This window comes from Ursus maritimus, unplaced genomic scaffold (genome assembly GCF_017311325.1).
Source record: "Ursus maritimus isolate PB19 unplaced genomic scaffold, ASM1731132v1 scaffold_32, whole genome shotgun sequence".
Taxonomy (NCBI): domain Eukaryota; kingdom Metazoa; phylum Chordata; class Mammalia; order Carnivora; family Ursidae; genus Ursus; species Ursus maritimus.
In genome coordinates, this window is record NW_024425786.1 from 13,687,512 (window position 1) to 13,709,486 (window position 21,975).

General features: G+C 46.3%; 1 protein-coding gene across 1 annotated transcript in view; it reads right to left on the reverse strand.

The window, feature by feature from the left end:
• The window catches only part of UBR4 (ubiquitin protein ligase E3 component n-recognin 4), a 126,667-nt gene that overhangs the window by 45,356 nt on the left and 59,336 nt on the right, over positions 1 to 21,975 (reverse strand). The window contains exons 53-68 of the mRNA XM_008694667.2: positions 21,321 to 21,461; positions 20,348 to 20,469; positions 19,560 to 19,671; positions 17,037 to 17,167; positions 16,738 to 16,915; positions 16,173 to 16,277; positions 14,473 to 14,610; positions 13,489 to 13,663; positions 7,848 to 7,944; positions 7,087 to 7,194; positions 6,510 to 6,626; positions 5,433 to 5,642; positions 3,367 to 3,516; positions 1,670 to 1,897; positions 818 to 896; positions 55 to 300 (exon numbers count right to left, since the gene is read on the reverse strand). Coding sequence (XP_008692889.2) covers positions 55 to 300; positions 818 to 896; positions 1,670 to 1,897; positions 3,367 to 3,516; positions 5,433 to 5,642; positions 6,510 to 6,626; positions 7,087 to 7,194; positions 7,848 to 7,944; positions 13,489 to 13,663; positions 14,473 to 14,610; positions 16,173 to 16,277; positions 16,738 to 16,915; positions 17,037 to 17,167; positions 19,560 to 19,671; positions 20,348 to 20,469; positions 21,321 to 21,461 — 2,337 coding nt within the window. The remainder of the gene's footprint in view (positions 1 to 54; positions 301 to 817; positions 897 to 1,669; positions 1,898 to 3,366; positions 3,517 to 5,432; positions 5,643 to 6,509; positions 6,627 to 7,086; positions 7,195 to 7,847; positions 7,945 to 13,488; positions 13,664 to 14,472; positions 14,611 to 16,172; positions 16,278 to 16,737; positions 16,916 to 17,036; positions 17,168 to 19,559; positions 19,672 to 20,347; positions 20,470 to 21,320; positions 21,462 to 21,975) is intronic.

Here is a 21,975-nt window from a genome sequence, read left to right on the forward strand (position 1 = left end):
AAAAGAAATGAGAACACCTCGACTTGGTCACCAAGACAAGAAAGCGACACTCACCCTCTTTCTCCTTTTCCTTTTCTTCCTTCTTGCTCTTCTTCGTGGACGACTTGGACTGCGTCGGGGCCTGTCCGGAGCTGGCAGCCACAGGCGCTGTGGAGGAGGAGGTACTCGAGGAGCCGGCCGAGGCGGCCAGGGCGGCAAGGACTTTGCTGCCGCACAGGGCGCAGGAGAGCAGCTGCAGCAGCACCGGGGACACCCCCTCGTCCACCAGGAAGCTGACTTGGAGAAGGAAGTACAGGACGGCTGCAGGCAGAGGAGACGGGGCTGAGCTCAGAGACCAATGCACTAGACGGATGCGTCGCGGGAGCCGTGTCTGCACGAGGCCAGCACCGCCCCCTCCCCACCAGCCTGCATTCCGAGTCCTCTCTGCCAGATGTTGCCCAGAACTCCCGCCCTCTGCAGGAATGAACTGGCAAACGTCCTAACAATTACCTAAAGATCAGCTCACAGCCCCCACTTCTTCAACTAAGATGATTCTCTAGACGCCCCAGGCTCCTCTTCAGCTTTCCCTCCACAATCTGGAGGTCAGCGACTCCTGCTCTGTGCCCTCACAGCACCCCAAATTCTATCTATGACCCTTATCACTCTGAAGTTTTGACTTCTCTTCTCAGCTAGACCGAGTTCTATCTAGGTGTCTTGCTCAGAGCCTCATCTCTGGCATCCAGTTCATTGCTTGGCCTCAATAAACAGTCCTCAATACACAGTTCTCAAAGAGATGAATGAATGAACAACAGCCACAGAAAGTCGCTGCACTGCTTACAGTCATCTTTGATACAGAACTTCTGCCAGTTGATGGTTCGCTGGGCAGCAATCTCGGCACAAGCCTTCAGGTGCTCCATCTGAAATGGAAACCAATCACCAGAGCTGAGTACCACCACCAAGTAGCCCGCACCGTACCACACCTGCTGCCTTGAAGGGTCTGTGCAAGGCTGCTGATCCAGTGCCCTGGTGAACCTGGGACCAAGGCCCACACACTGTAGGTCTACTGAGCCTCCTCCGCTCAGCCCCTACCACACAAACGCCCTTTGTTTGCAGAGGCCCTTCACACCACTCAGTAACGCAGCCAGAAAGATAGGCCATGACGGGAAACTACAATGCAGTTTACTTTTTTCTTTTCTTTTCTTCCTCCCCTCCCAGTTTACGTTTTTTTGCTGAAAGCACAATAATAAGGACATTAGTTTAAGAGTATATAATACTAAAAAAGTTCTCATCTAGAGGCTCCCACGCATTATATTGTTTGCTCCCCCAAAGTCCAAACAATTTATCTTCAGACACATCATTTCTTTAGTATTCAAGGACAAAAATCAGAGGTTGGCAAATTCCAGGTCGATCCTATCCGTATGAGCCAATGACACAGGTTAAGAAGCCCAAGCCACTCCTCCTCATAATGGAGGAACCACTACCAGGTGGGAGAGGGAATGATGAAGGGGAAATCACAGATCCTGAAGCCAACTACACTTAACATAGAGCATATGGATCCACCCTGAGCTCAACTGTGGCTGTGACGTTTTCTGAATATATAAAAGCCTGTACTACTCCAACCTATTGCCTACCCGGCTGAGCCTCATCACGTGCCCTCTCCCGGCCCCATCGGCCCCCCTGGCCTTCGTACCAGGCTGATGAGCGTGTCATACTGCAAGGCAGAACCTGAGCTGGCTGTAACCACACTTGCCCGGAGGAATATCCCCTGTTCCTCCAGCAGCTTCTTGATCCCACGCACATGGGAGTCCAGGGTGTGCAAATCCCGGAGCTGGCGGTACTTCTCCTTTGACCCACAGATGAAGAGCAGAAGTTTGCGGACTTGACGGCGCACAAATGGAGTTTGCTGGATCATCAGGTACTTGAGAGGAAAGGCAACACAAAGCGTCAATGACTCAGGAACTGTGCCAGCAGTGGGTCCCCAGGTCTTCACGAACTATTATTAAAAACTGGTAAGAAACACACACCAAGCTATTTCCTCCTGGCCAAGCTAGACTCTGGAGAATTCAGTACTCCTTAAGGGGCCAGGAGACAGCAAGCTGTCAAAGAGGGGAAAACAGCAATATTCCCGCTCCCCTCCTAGGAGTGCTCTGGAATCTACAGAGAAGCTGGCCTCCACTCTAGCCCGCCCAGAATGAAACGGTCAGGAAAACCTATTCAGGATCTTTCAGGTCAGAGAAGTGGGGAAGAGGCTGGGCTGTTCCATCTATACAACCTGAAATGGTCATCTGGGATTTGCTAACAGGTCATTCTTCCCACATGAATCTCAAGCTTGCTGCGATGGCATGACGGCAGCTGATCGTAAAGCTACCGTCCCTTGGCTGCCTCCAAACCCACCCTGCCACACACTGTTCTGTAATGGCCGGCCCAGAAGTGCACTAACTTCTGCTTCTCTGCCAGCTGGCTCCCCCTCAGGTCCTGCCAGTAAGGAACAAAAAGGGACACTAGAGGGCGCGAGGAAAAAACACTGGCTCCTTCTTGTCTGCCTGCTATTCTGGCAGCAGGCCTTCACTCAGGCAGCCTCCATCAGCTCTTCAGTGTTCAAGAACCAACTACGGTTGGTTCTAATCATCAGCTTCTTTCCGTACTTCCAGAATCAACTGCATCGCATCCCCTCAGAGCTCCTGGGGTAGCAGAAGCAGCACCCTGCCTCAGGCCCACAAGGTTGACTCCTCTTCAGACACAGGGCTGCTGGCGGCTGCTGCCTGCATCTACGGTCTGTGTTACCTCAACATTCCTATTTTTCTTTTTGGTTCTTCGATGGCTGTTCAACCAATTCTTTATATTAAAATTTCTCTGTAATTTAACTAGTGTGTTTTCTGTTTTCCAGACAGAGCTCAAATTATTAAACTTGTCCCTTACCATGATATGCAGAAAGAGTCAAATGTACAGAATCAGAAACTAAAGCCACGGCTTGTGTTGACAGCCATCTTCTACAGCTTCACCATACAGTACACCCAGGGCAAGACCTCCACGGCGTGAGTGGCGCTGCTGGGGGGTGGGGAACACCTCCTGAGGGTGAAGACCGAAGGGGGCCATAAAGGCCATCAAAGCCAGGGCGCCTGGCTGGCTCAGTCAGTTAAGCATCTGCCTTTGGCTCAAGTCATGTTCCTGGGGTCCTGGGATCCAGCCCCGCATTGGGCTCCCTGCTCAGCAGAGAGTCTGCTTCTCCCTCTCCCTCTGCTCCTCACCCCCTCACTCGTGCTTGCACACGCACTCTCTCTCTCTCTCAAATAAATAAAATCTAAAAAAGAAAAAAAAAAAGGAAAAAGCTGTCACAGCTGATGTGTCCTCTCCTTGAATGGCACATTGCCTGAGGCCTTCACTTACCTCTGAGAGAAAGTAAAACCACGAATGATCAAAGACAGGAGGTGGGATTCGAGAGTTGGTGTCAGCAATCTTCTTGATTTGGTAAGGAAGCCTCAGGACCATCTCTGTCAGAAGCTGGGTATAGGCCTCAAACACATCAGCAGCATGACCCTGGGGGGAGAAAATCACGTAAGAACCTGTGACGGACAGTTGTCCACAGCCACAATTAGGAAAAGGGCTGGTTTACTGCTCATTAGGCATAGCTTATATTGGAGCTGGTAAATGGTACCTTTCAAAGCTGGAGCCATCACTGCCTGACAGCTTGGTTTAAACCCAGCAAGGCCCCAGGCTCCAGTGGACACAGATCTCACTTGTCTTAAAAGTTCCAACATTTCACTCTGTGGGTTTTGCCCCTGGACTGACTGTACTCTGCTTACACAAAAATTAAACTTCTAATGGGAAAAAATGGGAAAAACAGTGGTGATGAAGGATTTCTGACTTCCTGTGAGAGATGCAGGTCTATTCCCTAGAACCAAAACCTTCTAGGATAACAAGAAACATTTAAATAAACCAAGGCAGGGCTCCTGGTTGGCTCAGTCAGTTGAGCAGCTGACTCTTGGTTTCAGCTCGGGTGATGATCTCAGGGTCTTGGGATGGAGGCCCGCCTCAGGCTCTACACTCAGTGGGGAGTCTGCTTGAAGATTCTCCCTCTCCCTCTGCCCCCCCCCACCCATATGCGTGCATGTGTACGTTAAGCATGTGTCTGCGCTCTCTCTCTCTCCGAAATAAATAAATCTTTTAAAAAGATAGAAACTAGGGTGGCTAGGATCACTTAACACATATCCCACAGAGGACGGGGAGCTGAGGGGTGTGAAGACAGTGGAAGCAGCAGCTATCCTACAGGCCGCATGGTCCCCCGGGAAGAGCCCGCAAGAATTTGAGGCACAACGTGTCTCACCTATCCAATCACCAGTTACTCATCAGGTCTTTCCTAGGCAACTGGGGATACAAACAAGGAGAAGACTCCACATGTGTGCACAGGGGGCTCTGGGGACCCAGGGAAAGGCCATCTCAATCTGACCTGCTAGCAGGAAGTGCATGGTGAGGAGGGTTTTCCCAGGACCCAGTGTGTGAGCTGGGTCTTGAAGGACTAGGAGTTAGCTTAGAGGGGAAGGAAGCGATGCAGAGGGAGAGAAGTTCAGCAGGACAAGTAGGAAGGCAGCGTGCCACATCTGGGGCAAGGCATGGGACACAAGGCATGTGTGCTGGGGGGCAGTAGTGACACAGCTAGAGAGTTAAGTAGATAGCTGGGTCCTCAACTTTTTGGCCTAGAAGTTACAGAAAACCAGCAAAGGGTTAAGAAAAGAGAAAGACATGATGCGATTCACATTTTATGCCTGTTCTAACCCTGTCTCGGTCAAAGCAGTTGGGAGTGTGCAACGAGGAGCACGCTGGTGCCGTCGCTCAGACACAAACACACAGGAACAATAGCGATGACTGACGTGGACAGGCCCCGGCGTGCTCGGCACTGGGCTTTACTGCGTCAGGTCATTCAGTGCTCACCACGACCTCACACAGCAGACCCCATGTGGAGCCTCAGTTCCCAGGTGCGCAAACCGAAGCCCACAAAAGCCGCATGGAACTTGTCCAAGCTTCACGGCTGGTAAGTGGGAATGCTTGTTCCTGGCCAACCTGATCAGAAAGCCCATTTTCTAAACTAGCTCCCTCAAGGGCCTCTGACGACAGCAGCAGGAGTCTCTGATGCACACACGAGGACATGATCCACTTCTGATGTCAGCCTGTGCCTGCTCACCTTTTTCTAAGGAGCTTAACATGAAAGGACAGGCCTGTCTGATTTCATTCAGTTCCTCTGCTTTACACGCTGTCCGGAGTCTGAATCCGGACAGAAGAAGGATGGAAGAAGTGGTTATTCGCTAAACTGCACCGAGACCAAAGCCCCCCAGGGCACTTGGTCTGCCTCCTGCAGCTCCTGGCCCTTGGCTCCTTCAGCCCTACTCCCGGACGGCGAAGAGGAGAGTGCTCTGGAGGAGGGCAAGAGCGGTCCTTCGTCCAGGGAAAGGCCTCACCTTCACATACTGGCGGAGGAAAAATGGGCTCATGTCCGGCGGGGATGAAGTCGTGTGTGGTTTCAGCAACTGGCTGGTAGCCACGGGCTCCTCGTCATTCTGCTGGCTCTTCCAGTACTCCAGCAGGGATTTGAGCACGTGCAGGCAGTAGTCCACAGCGCCGGAGCTCAGAAGAGCCGCTGCTGTGGCGCTGGAGATGAGGGAAGACGACTGCGGGAAACAGGGAGAGCAGAAGAGCTTGTAAGACCGCTGGGGGCAGGGTCAGAAACCCACTGGCGGTAGTCTCAAAGTGGGCCGCTGGGGGAGGGAGCTCGACCCTTGAGTTAGAAGACCCCCAACTAAGTCATGGTAAGAACCAACCAACCCCAGGTCCCAGCTCTACTCGCCCACACACATGTGCTAGAGGCTTCTGCTAGGAGGGGCGGGTTTTCTTCTTTCCTGGGCAACTAGAAAAGCAGCCCATTTCAAGAAGGAGAGAGAAAACTTTCCTCTCTAAGCACTTTTCAGCAACGCCATGCTCCTGCCAGGCACTCCCCCCACCAAACCAGCTTCTAAAGGAGATGGGGTAAGTGATCACATGAATAAAAAAGCGGGAGAAAAGCCACGGTAAATAAAACCATTAGGAGAGCCTTGCAAATCCCAGCAAACCCCACAGCTCATAAGCTCATTAAGATTGGATGCAGTTCAGCCTCCACTTCTACCTTCTCTGCTTTGTGTTAATCTCCTTTCCACCACGCACACACTGCTTTCTCTCTGCTTTATTACCATACCTTATAGCAACGCACAGTAGGGGAATCCTCTTAGCCACCCTGCGCCTTGCAGAACGGTCCCCTCCTTTCAATAATGGAACTTCCAAACCCTGTAACCCCTCCAATGGAGGGACTGCTGGCAAAGATCAGGGCTTGGAAGGGATACTGAAAAAGGTGGTGGCTCTGCTCTTAAAGAGGTGACAGCTTAGAATCTTTCTCCTCTAGCACGACAATAGCCTATTCTAACTATCACCTCTGCCCTCGGCCCTGGCGCCAACCAGACAATCCTCTTACCTTTCCCACACCCCTGTGCTCAAAGCGACAGTACCTCACAGATGGAAGACTTGGATCCGGATTTGGTCCGGGACATGAAGACACTCAGGAGTCTCATAACTACCAGATGGACTTCATTCAGGGCGCTGCGCTCATTCTTCCTGGAGACGTCCTGACGGCAGAAGCAGAGCCCAGAAGCCCACGCTTACTTTAAGCTTAAGGCATCCACTCAACAAGGTTCCCCCCAGCCTATCAGCACTAACTGTTCCTCACATGGAATCAGAGTCAAAACAGGCACCAACGCCCCCAAGGACTACACCCGGATTACCTAGAGCCCAATACGCATAAGAGGCTGTACTAAGATACAAACAACTAATTTACTGTTTTCAGCTTAGGGAGCTACAAAAGGTCCGTGAGGGCAGAGACTTGGTCTATTCCTCATTTATGTCCAGATCCAACAGGAGGCCTGGGCCAAAGCAGGCACTGCCAACATTTTTATTGACTCAACAGAACTGGAGCCCTCAGTGAGTGGTTGCCACAAAACTAAGTGAAGTTCCTCTAGAAGAAAGATGACAAGATGTGAACGGAACTCAGCTCCCTGTCTCTCACACGGCAGGACTCTCCAGTCTTACCTTTTTGTCCATGCCCAGTTCAGCAATTAGCTGGGAGAGCAGGTTGTCCAGGGCCCCCTTGTCTTTCTCATCTTCTCCATCCAGATCTGTAGTGAGCATCAGGATGACCTGGAAGTCAAGAGAGAGGTAAAACATGAGTGCCAGTACCCTAAAGACGACTCTAAACACAGGGGGTTCAGAAGAAATCCCAATCTTCCTGACTGCCCTGTCAATCGTAACTGTAATCCACGAAAAGGTCCTATATCCCAAGGTATCTGAAGTTTAAGTGTCCAGAGTCAGAAGAGTCAATTTTTGGTATATACCACACATTTGGCATCACAAAAAATGTTTTGCAAAGTGTTTGCAAAACGAACTGACTAAACTACATTATAAGCAACCGAAGTGGCTTAACAGAGGGCAGTGTGCTCAAGAGCAAAGAACTTTCTGCCTCAGAGGAAGGCAGCTAGCAGGAGAACAGCTACCAGACCACATTTCAACGTGGTGTTAATAAAGACTCGCTACACACTGAGAATCTCTGGGGCACACACGAGCTCCGGGCTCTGTCAGCAACTAGCTGGATGACTGCGGACATCTTAAATTCTCTGACCCTTGGCCTTTTCATCTAGAGGATTAAGGGCTATAACTTGCCGTTCAAAACTGCATGCCATTATTCTATGACCTAACACCAAACAAAGCCTTACAGAGCCTCTACAAGAGAGATGTGAGCATGCTGAAGGATGGTCCAACCATAATGTGACAGACCCAGGTGAACTGAGGGATACCTGCATGTACGGGATGGCCCGGACACCTCCAACATTTCGTAACTGGGGCAAGGTTTGCAGGAGTCTCTCCAACAGCATCAGACGGACCATGTGCAGCCTAAAAGGCCAAGGAAAACACATGAGACGTGAGCTAGTTCACATCTAGTTCACAAGAATATAGTTCTTTCCTCCTGCCACCAAGGTAAACAAGGAGCCTACTGCTTAGGAACAATCCTACCATTAGCAAAATATTCAGAAATGCCTAAATAGTAACACTACCAACACGGAAGGAGAAATCTCACTCTGTTAAAAGGAACAATCTAGTCCAAAATACAACTGATGGCCCTGAAAACCTGCTACAGGGTAAGCTAATATTTCTCAAGCAATCAGCCCTAGCTATTCTCCGTAGCAAAATCAAATCTTTAGTAGTGCACTCTACGGCCTTCTCCAACACATGGTCCCATTCTGCCTCCAGCCATTATCTTCTGGGATTCCTCCATCTACAAAGTCTGCATCATCCAGTTGCACAGTGACCCAGTCCTTTCTTTTTCTTGCTTCCCAGAAGGCCTGGCACTGCTTTACCCTCTCAACTCGGCTACCATTTTTCCTAGTGGAAAATTCAATCTCAACTCTACCCTTTTCACATTGGACCCATGAGTTCTCCCATATATTCAGCTGGGTGCTAACTAAGCCTTCTCCATCAGAGGCACAGATACATGGCTGGGCTTCCCTACTAAATGTGTGCCTCTGGATCTGCAGTGAACATGCTGATTCAAGAGAGGACCAAAATGAAAAGGAATTAATTAGGGTCCTGCTGACAATCTGGTTGGCAGTCTCACCTAACACACAATCTTACACAGATGAAGAGCGCACTTGCTGAATCAATTAATGGCTTCACTCTCATAGTTCATAAACTGTTCTTGCTTCATTTTACTTTACAGACTGTGTATAATAAACCACAAGCATACATATGCATAAAAAAGTGATTTTCACGTATTACATATCCTAGGAGATATGCAGAGTATTCTCAAAATATTAAAGTTTGAATCAAAGTATATGGGACCTTACTTGATTGATAAATGACCATGATTCCAAAAATAACTCAAAGGAATGCGCTAGTAACAGTCCTTCAGAATACAGTCACACGTAAAAGCTCACGCATACATCCAAAGAATAAGGCCAGCTATATGGGGACCACAAATGAGTTAAGAATTGCTCAGGAATGTACAAGATACAGCAAAGAAAAATAATAGGACAGTAGAAGTTCAAATTTAGCAGTTCAGTTTACACTTGCAGGATAAAACATAGCAAGCTTTGAGATGGATGAAAATCTTCAGATTGGCAGAACATACTTGTGAATACACACGTATGAAAGAAAAAGTCAACAAAATGAGCAGAGTATGGACCCGGACCAAGATGTTGCCAGACTTCTGGCTTTTCCAACTCTTAGAATCTAACAGAAAAAGTAAACCATATACCAAAAATTACAATTTCCTTTTCTTTAGTGACTTAATGTAAAAACAAGTTAGTTATTATATTATTTAAAACAAATCATTTAACAATTGCTCAATTAACTTATCCCTGAAAAAAAAAGTTTACTTAAAACCACTTTAGGGGTGCCTGTGTGGGTCGCTTGGTTGAGCGCCTGCCTTTGGCTTGTGTCATGATTCCAAAGTCCTGGAATCAAGCCCCCCCGCCCCCGGAAGGCTCCCTGCTCCTCAGAGAGCATGCTTCTCCCCTCTCCTCCCCACTCCTACTCTCTCTCACTAGCTCTGTTGCTGTCTCTCTCTCTCTCAAATAAATAAACAAAATCTTAAAAAAACAAACAACACTTTAGACTTCTGTTACTAACACGCCTAGGTTACCTAAAATCGCCCTTCTAAAAACACTAAAAATCCTAAAAAGACAGAACATCATTTTAGTTGCATCTCAAGAAACTTGAAAGGATTGAAATTACACAGTACATTCCCCATAGTAAATTAAACTGTAAATTAGTAACAAAAATAATTAGAAAATCCCCAAAGGTATGGAAATTTAGCAACACACTTCTCAACAGCCTACAGGAAAGATGAAAATTACAACAGAATTTAGAAAACATTCTGAACTGAACAGGAATAAAAATATAACACATCAAAATATACAGGCCCCAGCCAAAGTAGACTTCAACGGGAATGCAGAGAGAAATTTAGCTTCAAATATATACTTAAAATGAAAGATTTAAAAATCAGTGATTTAAGCTTCCATCTTCTTAAGCTAAAAAAAGAACAAAAAATTAAACCACAAAAGATAAGGTACAATAAAAGCTTATTAGGCAGAGAAAGAAAATATTAAGAGTGGAAATAAAACAGAAAGCAGACATAAAACAGAAAAATCAAAGCCAAAAGTCAATTCCTCGTAAATAAAGTTGGTAACTCCAAGCAAAACTGACCTTTGAAAAAAGAACACACATATTAAGTTACCAACATTAAAAATGAAAAAAAGGTACATCACCACAGACCCTAAAGACATTGAAAGGATTAAAAAAAAAAAAAAGGTTATGGGGGCTCCTGGGTGGCTCAGTTGATTAAGCATCTTTTTTTTTTTATTTTTTATATTTTTTAAAGATTTTATTTATTTATTTGACAGAGAGAGAGATAGCCAGCGAGAGAGGGAACACAAGCAGGGGGAGTGGGAGAGGAAGAAGCAGGCTCATAGTGGAAGAGCCTGATGTGGGGCTCGATCCCAGAACGCCAGGATCACGCCCTGAGCCGAAGGCAGACGCCCAACCGCTGTGCCACCCAGGCGCCCCAGCATCTGACTCTTGATTTCAGTTCAGGTCACGCTCTCAGGGTCATGAGATCGAGCCTCGCACTGGGCTCTGTGCTCAGCATTCAGTGGAGAGTCGGTTTGAGATTCTCTCTCCCACTCTCCCTCTGCCCCTCTCTCCCACCCGTGCATGCACACGTGCTCTCTCTCTAAAGTAAATAAATAATAAATCTTAAAAAAGAAAGATTATGAACTTTATGCCAATAAAGTCAACAACTTAAATAAACAAATTCCTCGAAAAGCACAACATACCAAAACTGACACAGAAGAAACAAATAATTCCATATCATTTAAAGAATGAATCTATAATTTTAAATCTTCCCTTAAATAAAGTCTAGACCTAACTGAGTCTGCTGCTGAATTTTTACAAGAATTTATAGATGAAATAATATCAATCTCACACGAACTTTTCTATTTTCGTCTTGCTTCCAAGAGTCAGACACTTAACTGACTAAGATACCCAGGCACTCCTGTATTTGATGTTTTTTGATGCCTGCCACTCAAATAGACCTTAAGAAGCCATAAATAACTAAGCACATTTTTTTTAAAGAAAAAAAGATATTATGAGACATGAAAAACAGAACGTGATGCTAAAACATCTACATGAGTCCCAGGAAGAAAAATGACAGAAAATGAGGCAGAAGCAATATCTGAGAAGATTGATAAGCATTTTCTAGAATAAAAAACACTAACCCAAACATTCAAGATTCCCAAAGACCACTAAGCAAAACAGGTGGTTCTGGGTGGCTCAGTCCGTTAAGTCTCTGCCTTCAGCTCAGGTCATGATCTTGGGGTCCTGGGATCAAGACCCACGTCTGGGTCTCTGCTCAGCGTGGAGTCTCCTTCTCCCTCTCCCACTGTCCCCCCACCCCAATCGTGCGTGTGCGTGTGCTTGCTCTCTCTCCCCCTCTCTCTCAAATAAGTAAAATCTTAAAAAGAAAAAAAAGAAATCCATCCTAACTATAGCCTAAAAACAATGACAAAATAGATCTTATAAGCAGCAGTAAGGACACTATTTTCAAAGAAGCACTATTTTAGGACAGCAGGTGACGTCTCACTGGCAGTAACAGTGGATATCATTTTCAATTTGGGGGGAGAAAAACTAACAGCACAAAACTGTATACCCATCAAAAACATGTCCACAAAATGTGAACTGAATAAAGACATTTTCAGAATAAGAAAATCTGCGATTTTATAAGCGGTGGCCCTCCCCTGATGGAAAATCTAAACAACGCACTTCAAGAAGAAATGATCCCAGACAGAAGGTCTGACACACATAAGCAAATGTTGAGCACAGAAAGTGGTAAACATGTGAGTAAATCTGAACACACACTGACCACGTAAACTAAATGAAACAGCAACAACACCTTGAAAGCTTCAAAAGCCTTTTTTGAAAAAGAATTAAAACACACAAAAATACAGCTTAACTTGATAAGAAGGGGCCAAGTCTTCTTAGTCTCTATATTATGCAGGAAGATGCAGCTGTGAGTTAAATTGAGTTTTGGGTAAGTTAAATGCACACGTTGAAATGATCAGGATAACCATCAAAAGACTGGAAACAGTGAACAACCTCCAAACGTGGGAGAGAGGGGCAGAAAAAAGACAAGAAAAAGGGATGAAAACATAGCATATCGACCCAGAAGAGGACTGCAAAGACAGAAAGAAACACAGAAGCAGGCAAAACAAGTAAGCAGCAGGAAATAAATGGTAGGCATAAATTCCAATTCATCAGTAATTAATACTAATCACAAATGAACTGAACTGTTTCAATTAACAAGCAATGGCAGACTGGATTAAAAATGTTTTAAATAAATTTCAAAAAACAAAAAATCACAAACACCACATTCTCCAAACACATGGAATTAACCTAGAAATCCTGTTGAGAGAGAGAAAAAAAGATTAAGCAAAAACCCCTTTATGGCAGGATGTTAAAAAACAGACTCCATCAGAGTATCATCACTTATTGGAGCCAGAGGTCACCCTCATCGAAGAGATGTTCCAAGAACGGACGGTGAAGCACTAGGAGACTCTATGGGAGATGCTCCCTGATGTCTTCCGAAAATGCTTAGTGCCTGACAGCTTCAGGGACCTTCTATTTGGATAGAAACCATTGAGTCCAAAATGCTAGCTGATTATTTTCGCACGGCGCTAATGTGATAATCTTGGACCTCAACGAGTTTAACAAACATTAGATCACAAATGTATTTCTCCAGTCTCCCCTCACAGTTAAGACTACATTCACTCGACCAATCCAGTAGCAAACACCACCAGAACTTCTTGACGGGGATGGATTAGGATTTTATAGATTACTTTCAATTTGCCAAATGCCCTACCACTGGTATTTCTAGACATAAATCTGTATTTGCTCTGTCTTATTTCTCTGTTACCTCGTAAACACACTGAACAAGGAGCCATTTCTAGCATATATGTAATAGCTATCATTGTTGAGCCTAGAATAGTGCCACTTGTAAACAGAATGCTACAAAGTGGGTTTATGGGTAATGATGAAACAAGAAAGATCTAAGCAGGAGGATACACATTTTCATGACAATCACTTTACGGTGACTAAGGGATATCAGGGGGCCTTAAGAGAAAAACGACGTTCTATTCTCTCTGAAATTCATTTCACATAATTCTAATTAGGACAAAGAAGACAGACCTAGAATGCTTCCTAAGATCTTGAACCATTTGCTGAGTTTATTACCTGTATATTTCTAAATATATATACGTGTACGTGTGTGTAGACACACACACACACACACACTATATGATCACTCCACCTCCTGCAACTGATCCATCACCTTATTCCTGAAATATTCTCCCATAGCCTCTTGACTGCAAATGACCAAGTCCTAACCTGTTGCTAGTGTGGACATCTCCTTCCCCTTCTCCTTCTCCTTCTCCCTCGGAGCCATCTCCCTCCTGGTGTCCGGTGGTGGTGCTGATGGCACCAGTGCTTGAGCTGACACTTCCTGGTCCAGCTGGGTGCCCCTCCACTGTGGCATCACCATAAGCACTGCTCCGGCCAGATACTAGACGGAAATGGTTAAAAAAAGTGTAAATCAAATCCCCAAGCATGACAGAATCCAATGCACTCTGAAGTTAGCAATAGTTCAGAGACGACTGTTAGCTTCAGAGAATTTTTTCTTCTTTGTGAAGAAGTGAATAAATAAGGACTGAATTCAAGATTTTGGCCCCAGAGCACTATGCTACCAGACTCTCAAGGCAGCCACTTGTCTTTCTACGGTATATAAGATCCACCTACAAGAACAATCTCTACTGCTGATAAATTTCCATCTCCTAACCCAGGGGAAACGTACACTGACTTGGGAATCTAGGAATTATCAGCTACTCTTAATGCCTTCCGTAAAATATTTTCCTATCTAATTTTTAATCACAGGCTCATTTACAAGGTCAAGCCAAAATGGCATGCTTCCTCATTCCAGAGCCCCACCGTATCAGCCGGCAGACTGTGAGGGTGGCCCGCTATATTAGGAGGATTGCCAGACACAGCTCCCCCAAAAGAGGGGACAAAAACCACAATATGATGGACTTCAAAGTCATACCATACTCCTGATTTGGGATAATGCACATCCTTGCTTTCTTCCAATAAGACACAATTAAAAGCTGCCTGTAAAATGTCCCAACATTAACCACATTGTATCTAAGCTCTTATCACTAAACATTTGAGACTCCATTGTTGAGGTCAAATGAATTCCACCAGATGTTCAGTGAGCCCTCAAAACTTCCTTTTGCTGACACCAACCCCAGGACCCAGGCAGAGATTCCTAGTGCGTTCCTGCCCCTGCCCAAAGAGATCAGGCCCCCCCAGCCACATTACCACTGTGCTCGCCGGCCACCGAGTCCACGGCGCTTCCCCCGCTCTCCGAGCCCACGCTACCACCATGGTCAGCAGGGGAGGTCCGAAGGGTGGAGCCGTCAGTTGCTGCCGTGCTGCCCTCGTCGTCCGAGGCTGGAGCTAAGAGAGTAACGAGAGCTGTTACAGGAAAAAACCCCTCCTGGGGGCGACAGCATCAAACCACATAGCGCAGAGGACACAATGCAGTTTACATATCCTGTCATCGAAGGAAAAAGGGAAAGATTTGCTTTGCTGGCTCATCACCAACAGGAACAAACACTATACACGGTGCGCTGCAAACGGTACTGAGACAGTGGGAAACCCCAGTTTGCTGGGCATTTCCTTCGCTGTTTCGCTATAGTGCAAGTAGACAGTAAAGAGATCCAACGAGAATCTGTGATGTGGACGCTCAGTTTTCTAGCTAGAATGCCTCACGGCCACCATCGTCTAGGTGTTACTGACACCTGCTGAGATCAGAAACTACCCATTACCATTCAAAGCACAGGACTCTGAATTTTAATGAGATTCGTTTTGCAATCAGTTAATTTGTGCTTATGTTAGGAAATCACTCATCATGAGCTCTTGAATCAAACCTGTTGGTTTGTCTGTTTGTTTGGTCAGGTGGTCCAGAGGGGAGTACAAGGGGAAATTTCACCCCTCCTCATCATCCTCCTCAGACGCTAAGAATGAAGCAAGGAAATCCCCCAGAGACAGCCACAGCATCCAGGATCAGGGCTGAGCTGAGACAGGAGGAAAATGCTGGATGAGATACATAGGGGAGGAAAGCCAAGACAGCCACAGAGCACATGAGGAACACAATCGGCACAACACGACAGCCACCTCCAAGCCTGAGGGGACAGCAGCTAACGAGAACTGAGAAAAACGACACACATGGCAGCAGGTTGAGAGGGGACAGCCAATGTCTCCCTTTCTCTTCTACCCAGGGTAACACTTCCAAGAGAAGAGAAAGAAAGGGAAGAAAGGAAGAAAGAAATACAGGGAAGCAGCACTCTGGAAAACTCTAAATCAACCCTTCCATTCCTCAGGAGTTATTTCCAGGGCATTATTCACGTGTTCCCTCCTCCTCTACTCGGTCCAACTCTCTACTCAGGACATTTTTTTTTCCCTTTATCAGATCAGCAAAGAAACTGAGTGTAAAGACAAAATGAGGTCTGTAAGAGTTTCTACGCATTTTAACTGTCCACACACCCCTACCTCCCAAGCTCAGAGCCCCGACGGCGAGCCACGCTGACCTGAAGCAGGACTCGGCTTCTTGCAGCTTCGCTTTGATTTGTAAATAAAGAGAAAACAGTGCATGGCATGAGTTCTCTCTACTTCTCGTCTCCCTGCTTCTTTTGTCTAAAACATTCGGACTCTGGTGAAGAGCCCTGAAAGCTGTCACTGCAGCTCTACAGCCGAGCACCCTGCAAGCCGCTCTCTCAGCCTCTCCCTGGGGAACCAGCAGGAGCCAGGCAGCATGCAAAGTGTAAGGAAGCGGAGCCATGAGCGCCTTTGCGAGCTGCAGCACTGTGCCCTCCACGCCCATATTTCTAAAGCAAAGGCAGAAGCAGGAAGTCCAGAATGGCCTGTCAAAGCAGCTGCCCGTTCCACTCTCACAGCACTGGAAACAAGGCCAGAGGGTCCTAGGGCCCTAAGCCACGTTCCTTGCTGTGGACAGTTACCTGATGCTGTGGTGTCAGAGAGGGTTCCTGCGTCCAGAGAGGAAGAGCTGGGTGCCTGGCCGGACAGCCCCAGGCTCTGCAGGCCCAGGGCACTGCTGCTGCTGCCTGGGAAACAAGTGGAGAGTGAGCACAGCATTCCCTCCAGACCCCGTCCACAGCGCTGCTTTGGTCACCTGCTGCCTTCGGGAGTCTCAACTCACCAGCATGTGACCCCCTCTGGCCTAGAGGAAGTTAATCAACAGCAACCGCTGTCTACCCAAGTTTGGTTACAGACATGGTGGGAAGCTACCTTCAGCTCAGGCACGACACGGGCCAGAGGACTCTAACGGATTTGGGAGGAAATAATTCCAAAGACCAAACTAACGGAAATAAGGAGATGGGACTCCCAGATGGCAAATCCCACCACATCCCTCTCACTCTCCACCTGTGTCTCTGAACAGCTCTCACCCAGATCAACCTCTCCCCAAATCTGGGGACAAGCTAAGTCAGCTGGATATCAGTAACTGCCAAACCCTCTCTGCTGCGCAAGGCCACCGGCGGCTCTGTTCCTGGCATTGCCGTCTACCTTGCTGGTCCTGCTGCAGGCTCAGGGCAATGGCTAGTTCAACCATGGTCTCGTCATCTGCATCAGGCGGGATGTCCAGCATGGGGGGGAAGCCCTCTGCGCCTGCCAGCAGGGCCTCCAGGGGAGAGGGGTTGCCATTGTTGACATTTTCGGCTGTCTCCAGCACCATCGACTCAGACTGCAGAGAGAAAGCTCTGTCAGTGTCCCATGGGAAATGGCAGCTTTTGCAAGTCCACAGAATGAGAGCTGGGGGAGAGTTGTGAGACTCTGCCTCCCCTCTACTGCTGCCATAGACTCACCACCATCTCAAAATCTCCATGGTCCACCTCACTCTGTTCCTGGCTTTCCTGACGGATGTGACCACCATTCGGAATCCCTGAGGACTGCATTTTCTCATCTGCGTCATCATCGTCATCATCATCCTTGTCTCCTGAGTCAGAGAAACCCCAGTCACCTGAAGATGCCTATTCTTGCCTCCCTCGGCATGTGGTTCGGTAAGTCACAAAGCAACGTAAACCCAAGACAAGCTAGCAGTGAGTGCCCTGTGCTTTAGAGGGAAGCTGCAAGGTCATCCCAGGCTTGTCCTCCCGCTTCCTGGATCCAGCGGGATCTGGGAAGATGGGGTTGGCAGTGACAGCTTGCCCCCTTAGGAAAACACTTTCCTAGCTAATGACGTGACAAAAACAAAAACAACAAATAAAAAACAAAAAACAAAAACAAAAAAACAACCTTGGATTCCCAAGAGATTTCCAAAGGCAGAGAAATATAAGACCAGTAGGCCCCATGAGCTCCCACCAACTCCCAGGAGACCTTGAGCAAGACCAGGAAAATAGTACACTGGAGATGTTTATCTGTGATGTCACAGCAGCTTGGAGTATCATTTCGCTCCTGTCCAAAATAACTGGGTCAGTTTAGTTGTTTTCACACCACATAATCCTCACAAGAAGAACCAGAACTGAAATGTAAAACCATCAAATGGAAGCTGAAGGACACCACTACAGGTCCTGCCCAGGCTGGCTTCTGTGGGAAGTCAGGGTTAAACTCCTAATTGTCAGAGAGGGTGGAGCCCTCATCTTCCACTCACTGGGCTGTGCGGGTTGTGAAAGAATGCGACCGTGGCCTAAACTGGAAACATCAACTCCCCGTACTCTAGCTTCTCTCCAGAGAAAAGAGGCACACGCTGTTGTCTAACTCAAGCTTACGTCAATAAATGATATTCAGGGAAGATTATCGGAAGATCACCAAGTTGCACACATTCCTCCAGACTGGCAACTGTACCGTAAGGAAGCTCCCAGCCACATGTGGCTAGTCCAAGCGGAGATGTGGTTTCAGTGTAAACTACCCACTAGACTATGAAAACAGTGCAAAAAAAATTTGCGGAAAGGAAGATTTCTCGGGGCGCCTGAGTGACTCAGTTGGCTAAGCGTCTGCCTTTGGCTCAGGTCATGATCCTAGGGTCCTGGGATTGGGCTCCTTGCTCGGCAAAGGAGCCTGCTTCTCCCTCTCCCTCTGTCCCTGCTCATGTGCTCGCTCTCTCTCTCTCTCAAATAAACAAAATCTTTAAAAAAAAAAAAAAAAAGGGAAGATTTCTCATTAATACTTTTTCATACTGACTACACTTAAAATTTTATTTGTTATATACCAGACGTATTTCTCTTTACTCTTTATAACGTGGCTAATGGAAAATTAAAAATTATGTATGTTACTTGTGTTGGAATTTTTGTCAAACTAAGTAACCAGAGAGTTATATAATAATGCTAACATTCAGGGGCGCCTGGCTGGCACAGCAGTTAAGCGTCTGCCTTCGGCTCAGGGCGTAATCCCGGTGCTCTGGGATCAAGCCCCACATCAGGCTCCTCCGCTATGAGCCTGCTTCTTCCTCTCCCACTCCCCCTGCTTGTGTTCCCTCTCTCGCTGGCTGTCTCTATCTCTGTCGAACAAATAAATAAAATCTTTAAAAAAAAAAAAAATGCTAACATTCAGATACTTTGTAAAACTGCTTTTACTAAAATGTTCAATGTTATGCCCTCGACTTGTGCACAAGTATATCAGGAGGGAAATCTCTTGTGATATTTGCTATCAAACTGGATTGTAGGTTAAGTCCACTGGGGCTACTACTCCTTAGGCAGCAAAGTGGACCCTTAATGAAGTTTTTTTATGCCAGGAAAAATATAGTTTTCCTCAAAAATAGCTGTTTTTTTGTCTGTGGTCATGTGATTTTTGTGACTGTTCTTATTTTTGCTATAAGCTCTTAGGACACTTTCAGCCGAACAGAAGATCCTCGCTTAGCAATAATACAAGACACACTAAAAATCTCATGAAAGAAATTTTCTGCACCCGGGGCGCCTGGGTGGCTCAGTCGGTTAAGCGTCCAACTTTTTTGATTTTGGCTTAGGTCATGATCCCAGGGTCATGAGATGGAGTCCCACATCGGGCTCTGTGCTCAGCCGGGCAGTCTGCTTGAGATTCTCTCTCTCCCTCTTCTTCTGCCCCTCTCCCTACTCACGTGCATGCACGTACACGCTCTCTTTAAAATAAATCTTAAAAAAAAAAAAAGATATTTTCTGCATCCTTGGCTTGCTTTTACTGTTATATTTTATTTTCCTATGGCCTCAATTTTATTTTTTTTTATTCTACTTACCATATACATTTTTAAGTGCCACCTTAAATTCTTTATGGAATAAGATAGCGTAAAACAACGGATACATAAACAAAAGCTTCCAGGACCTTGGTCCACATGAGCAATACCTCCTAAGGCTACACCTCCCTCTCCCTGGCCCCACCACGTGCACACACAAGCCTAAACCCAGACCTCACATTACCCATTGGAGTGTTGCTTCGAGGGGAGGAGGGCAAGGTCACATGTCTCCGCTTGTTCCTGGGCCTTAGGACTCGAATTAGAGCTTGTTTACAAGAGAAGCTCACAGCAGGATCCTGCGGTTGGGGAAAAACAAAAAATAACCAGCATGCTTAGGTTTTATATTATTCATGAAACTGTCTATAACGGACTCTCTTTTTTGGTCAATCACTGACACACATGTGAAGGACCTATCTATCTACTCTCACACTTGAAAGCTCGCTAACCAAGTTCAGTGTTAATCCCGTTTCCTGACGTGGCACAGGTAAGACCCATTCCCCACATCCCTGAATCTCCGTTCCTGGTAACAGACTGGCAGGTCATTTGCTCCTGAAGTCACACTGGCGCTCTACAAATGGATTTTGGCTTTTCGTCAGAAAGCAGGCTCATCCTAGCTCTGTGCTAAAATCAGTACTTCTAACGCTAAGCTTCTATGACACAGCCACTGGAAATAGATCCTGATGATGTTCATTCAGACTCATTTCAGTAACACTAACTACGTAGCAACCACCAGTATATTCCCTGGGGATTTAGTGTTGAACAAGAAAAACAAAATCCACCTCCACTTCAGACCTTTTCCTCGCATGGAATGAGTGAGATCATAAAGCTTTCATTGACATTTAAGACTCTTACTTCCCACACCTTTCTTTAAAAGTTTATTGTGTTTCATTAATTTAACAAACTTGTTTAAAACAAATTTTCTAGACACTCCCAGACCAATACAAGATTATCTGGGGCTGGAGTGATACATACAGGACACAGTAGCATCTGCATGTAGATCTTGGATGCTGTATTAATACAGTCCAGCTCACACGTACAGTAGCCGTGAATGATGTCTACCAGGGCATTGACGGTAGCTTCGATATGAGTCAAGCCTACAGGAGAGGAAAACATGGTAGGAAAACTTCTAGCTACTTGAGAATCTAAAACAAAAGTGCAAATTCTTATCCCCACATGAAGGTCAAACGAAAAGATGACAAGCACACACAGCGTTTAAACAGACGAACAAAACACACACAGAGAACGTAGGTTGTCAGCATTTTTTGTGATTTGCTTTATTAACAGTCTCCTCCTCTCCCAAACGGTCCTCAAAAGCCTTTCCAGATACCCTGCATCACAGAAGTAAGGAGTTGTCTGCTCTTGGATATCAAAAGACAGGGCAGAAAAGTGCAAGGAGGTGAGCAGACTACTCGTTAACCACAATCCCCAAACCTTAGGTGACGATAAACTTGGCCTCTGACCTGCCTTCTAGGCTGACCGCCCAAGCAACCTGCAAACACAAATAAGCACCAGGGCTCACTCTACTTTCCTAGACTGCTATTCGGATCATTATCTTTCCACTTAAACTTTGGAGAGTGAGAAGTCAGATGCCAAACACAGGAGTAACTTGGAAATAAAACAATTCTCAAGGTGATGCTTCGCTTTTACCTTCTGAAGTGGCTTTGCCCAAGCTTTCAAAATACTTTTAAAACAATTATTAACTACCACTGAGGATACACAGAAACACAAAAATGCCTCTTTATATGAAATATTCAACCGCACGGGAGGAGCTACAGTACAAGAAAATCCCACTTCTCAGCGACACTGCTAAACTCCTGTACCCGAAGAATGCACTGATCTTCCATTAATTCAGGAAGAGATGGATAATGAAACTAAAGGCTAAGGGTTTGACCTGTTCAAAGACAGAACTTAGATTGGGCTTCAAGTATCCCTTTAAATATGATACCTGGCAGGCAGGCAGGTGCCAAGAAGGCATTCTTGGGTTTGGATGCATGGAGTTTCCAGAAGTGGTTCACCAGCTGGGTGATGAAACTACAGCAGTCTCCTTCCAGCTGTTTCTGAGGTTCTCTCCCCTCATCCACTCCTTCTAATAGAACAGGAGAAAAAAAATGATTAACGATGGTAAATCTGACATGGAATTTAATTTGTTTTAAGGTTAACTCAGGTCAAGGAAGCTTGCCTGGGGAGGGAGTTTCAAGTGGGGCCCCAATCAATATGCCAACTATCCCTAGACTCCAGCAGGCACATCTAGGAAAAAAACAGTCTGGGAAAGGAATATCACAGAAAACATTGTATGTTAGAATTAAGTAGAAAGGGGAGCATTCAGGATCTTTACGGCAGACTCAAGGATTTCAGGTCCAACTACTCAACTTATAAAAACTAGGGGAACATCTGAGATTTTCTGGCATGATTCCCGGATAAGAATACTAGGAGGAGGAACTGGACGATGACAGCAAATGGGAGCACAGAGGTAACAGAACTGTAAGCTGTATTTGATAAAGCAGAACAAGTCAGGTACCCAGCCAACGTGCGGAGAGGAGGAAACAGAATCAAGCACTGAGAAAGCCCACTGCAAATGTTAATAAAACACTGGCAAAGAC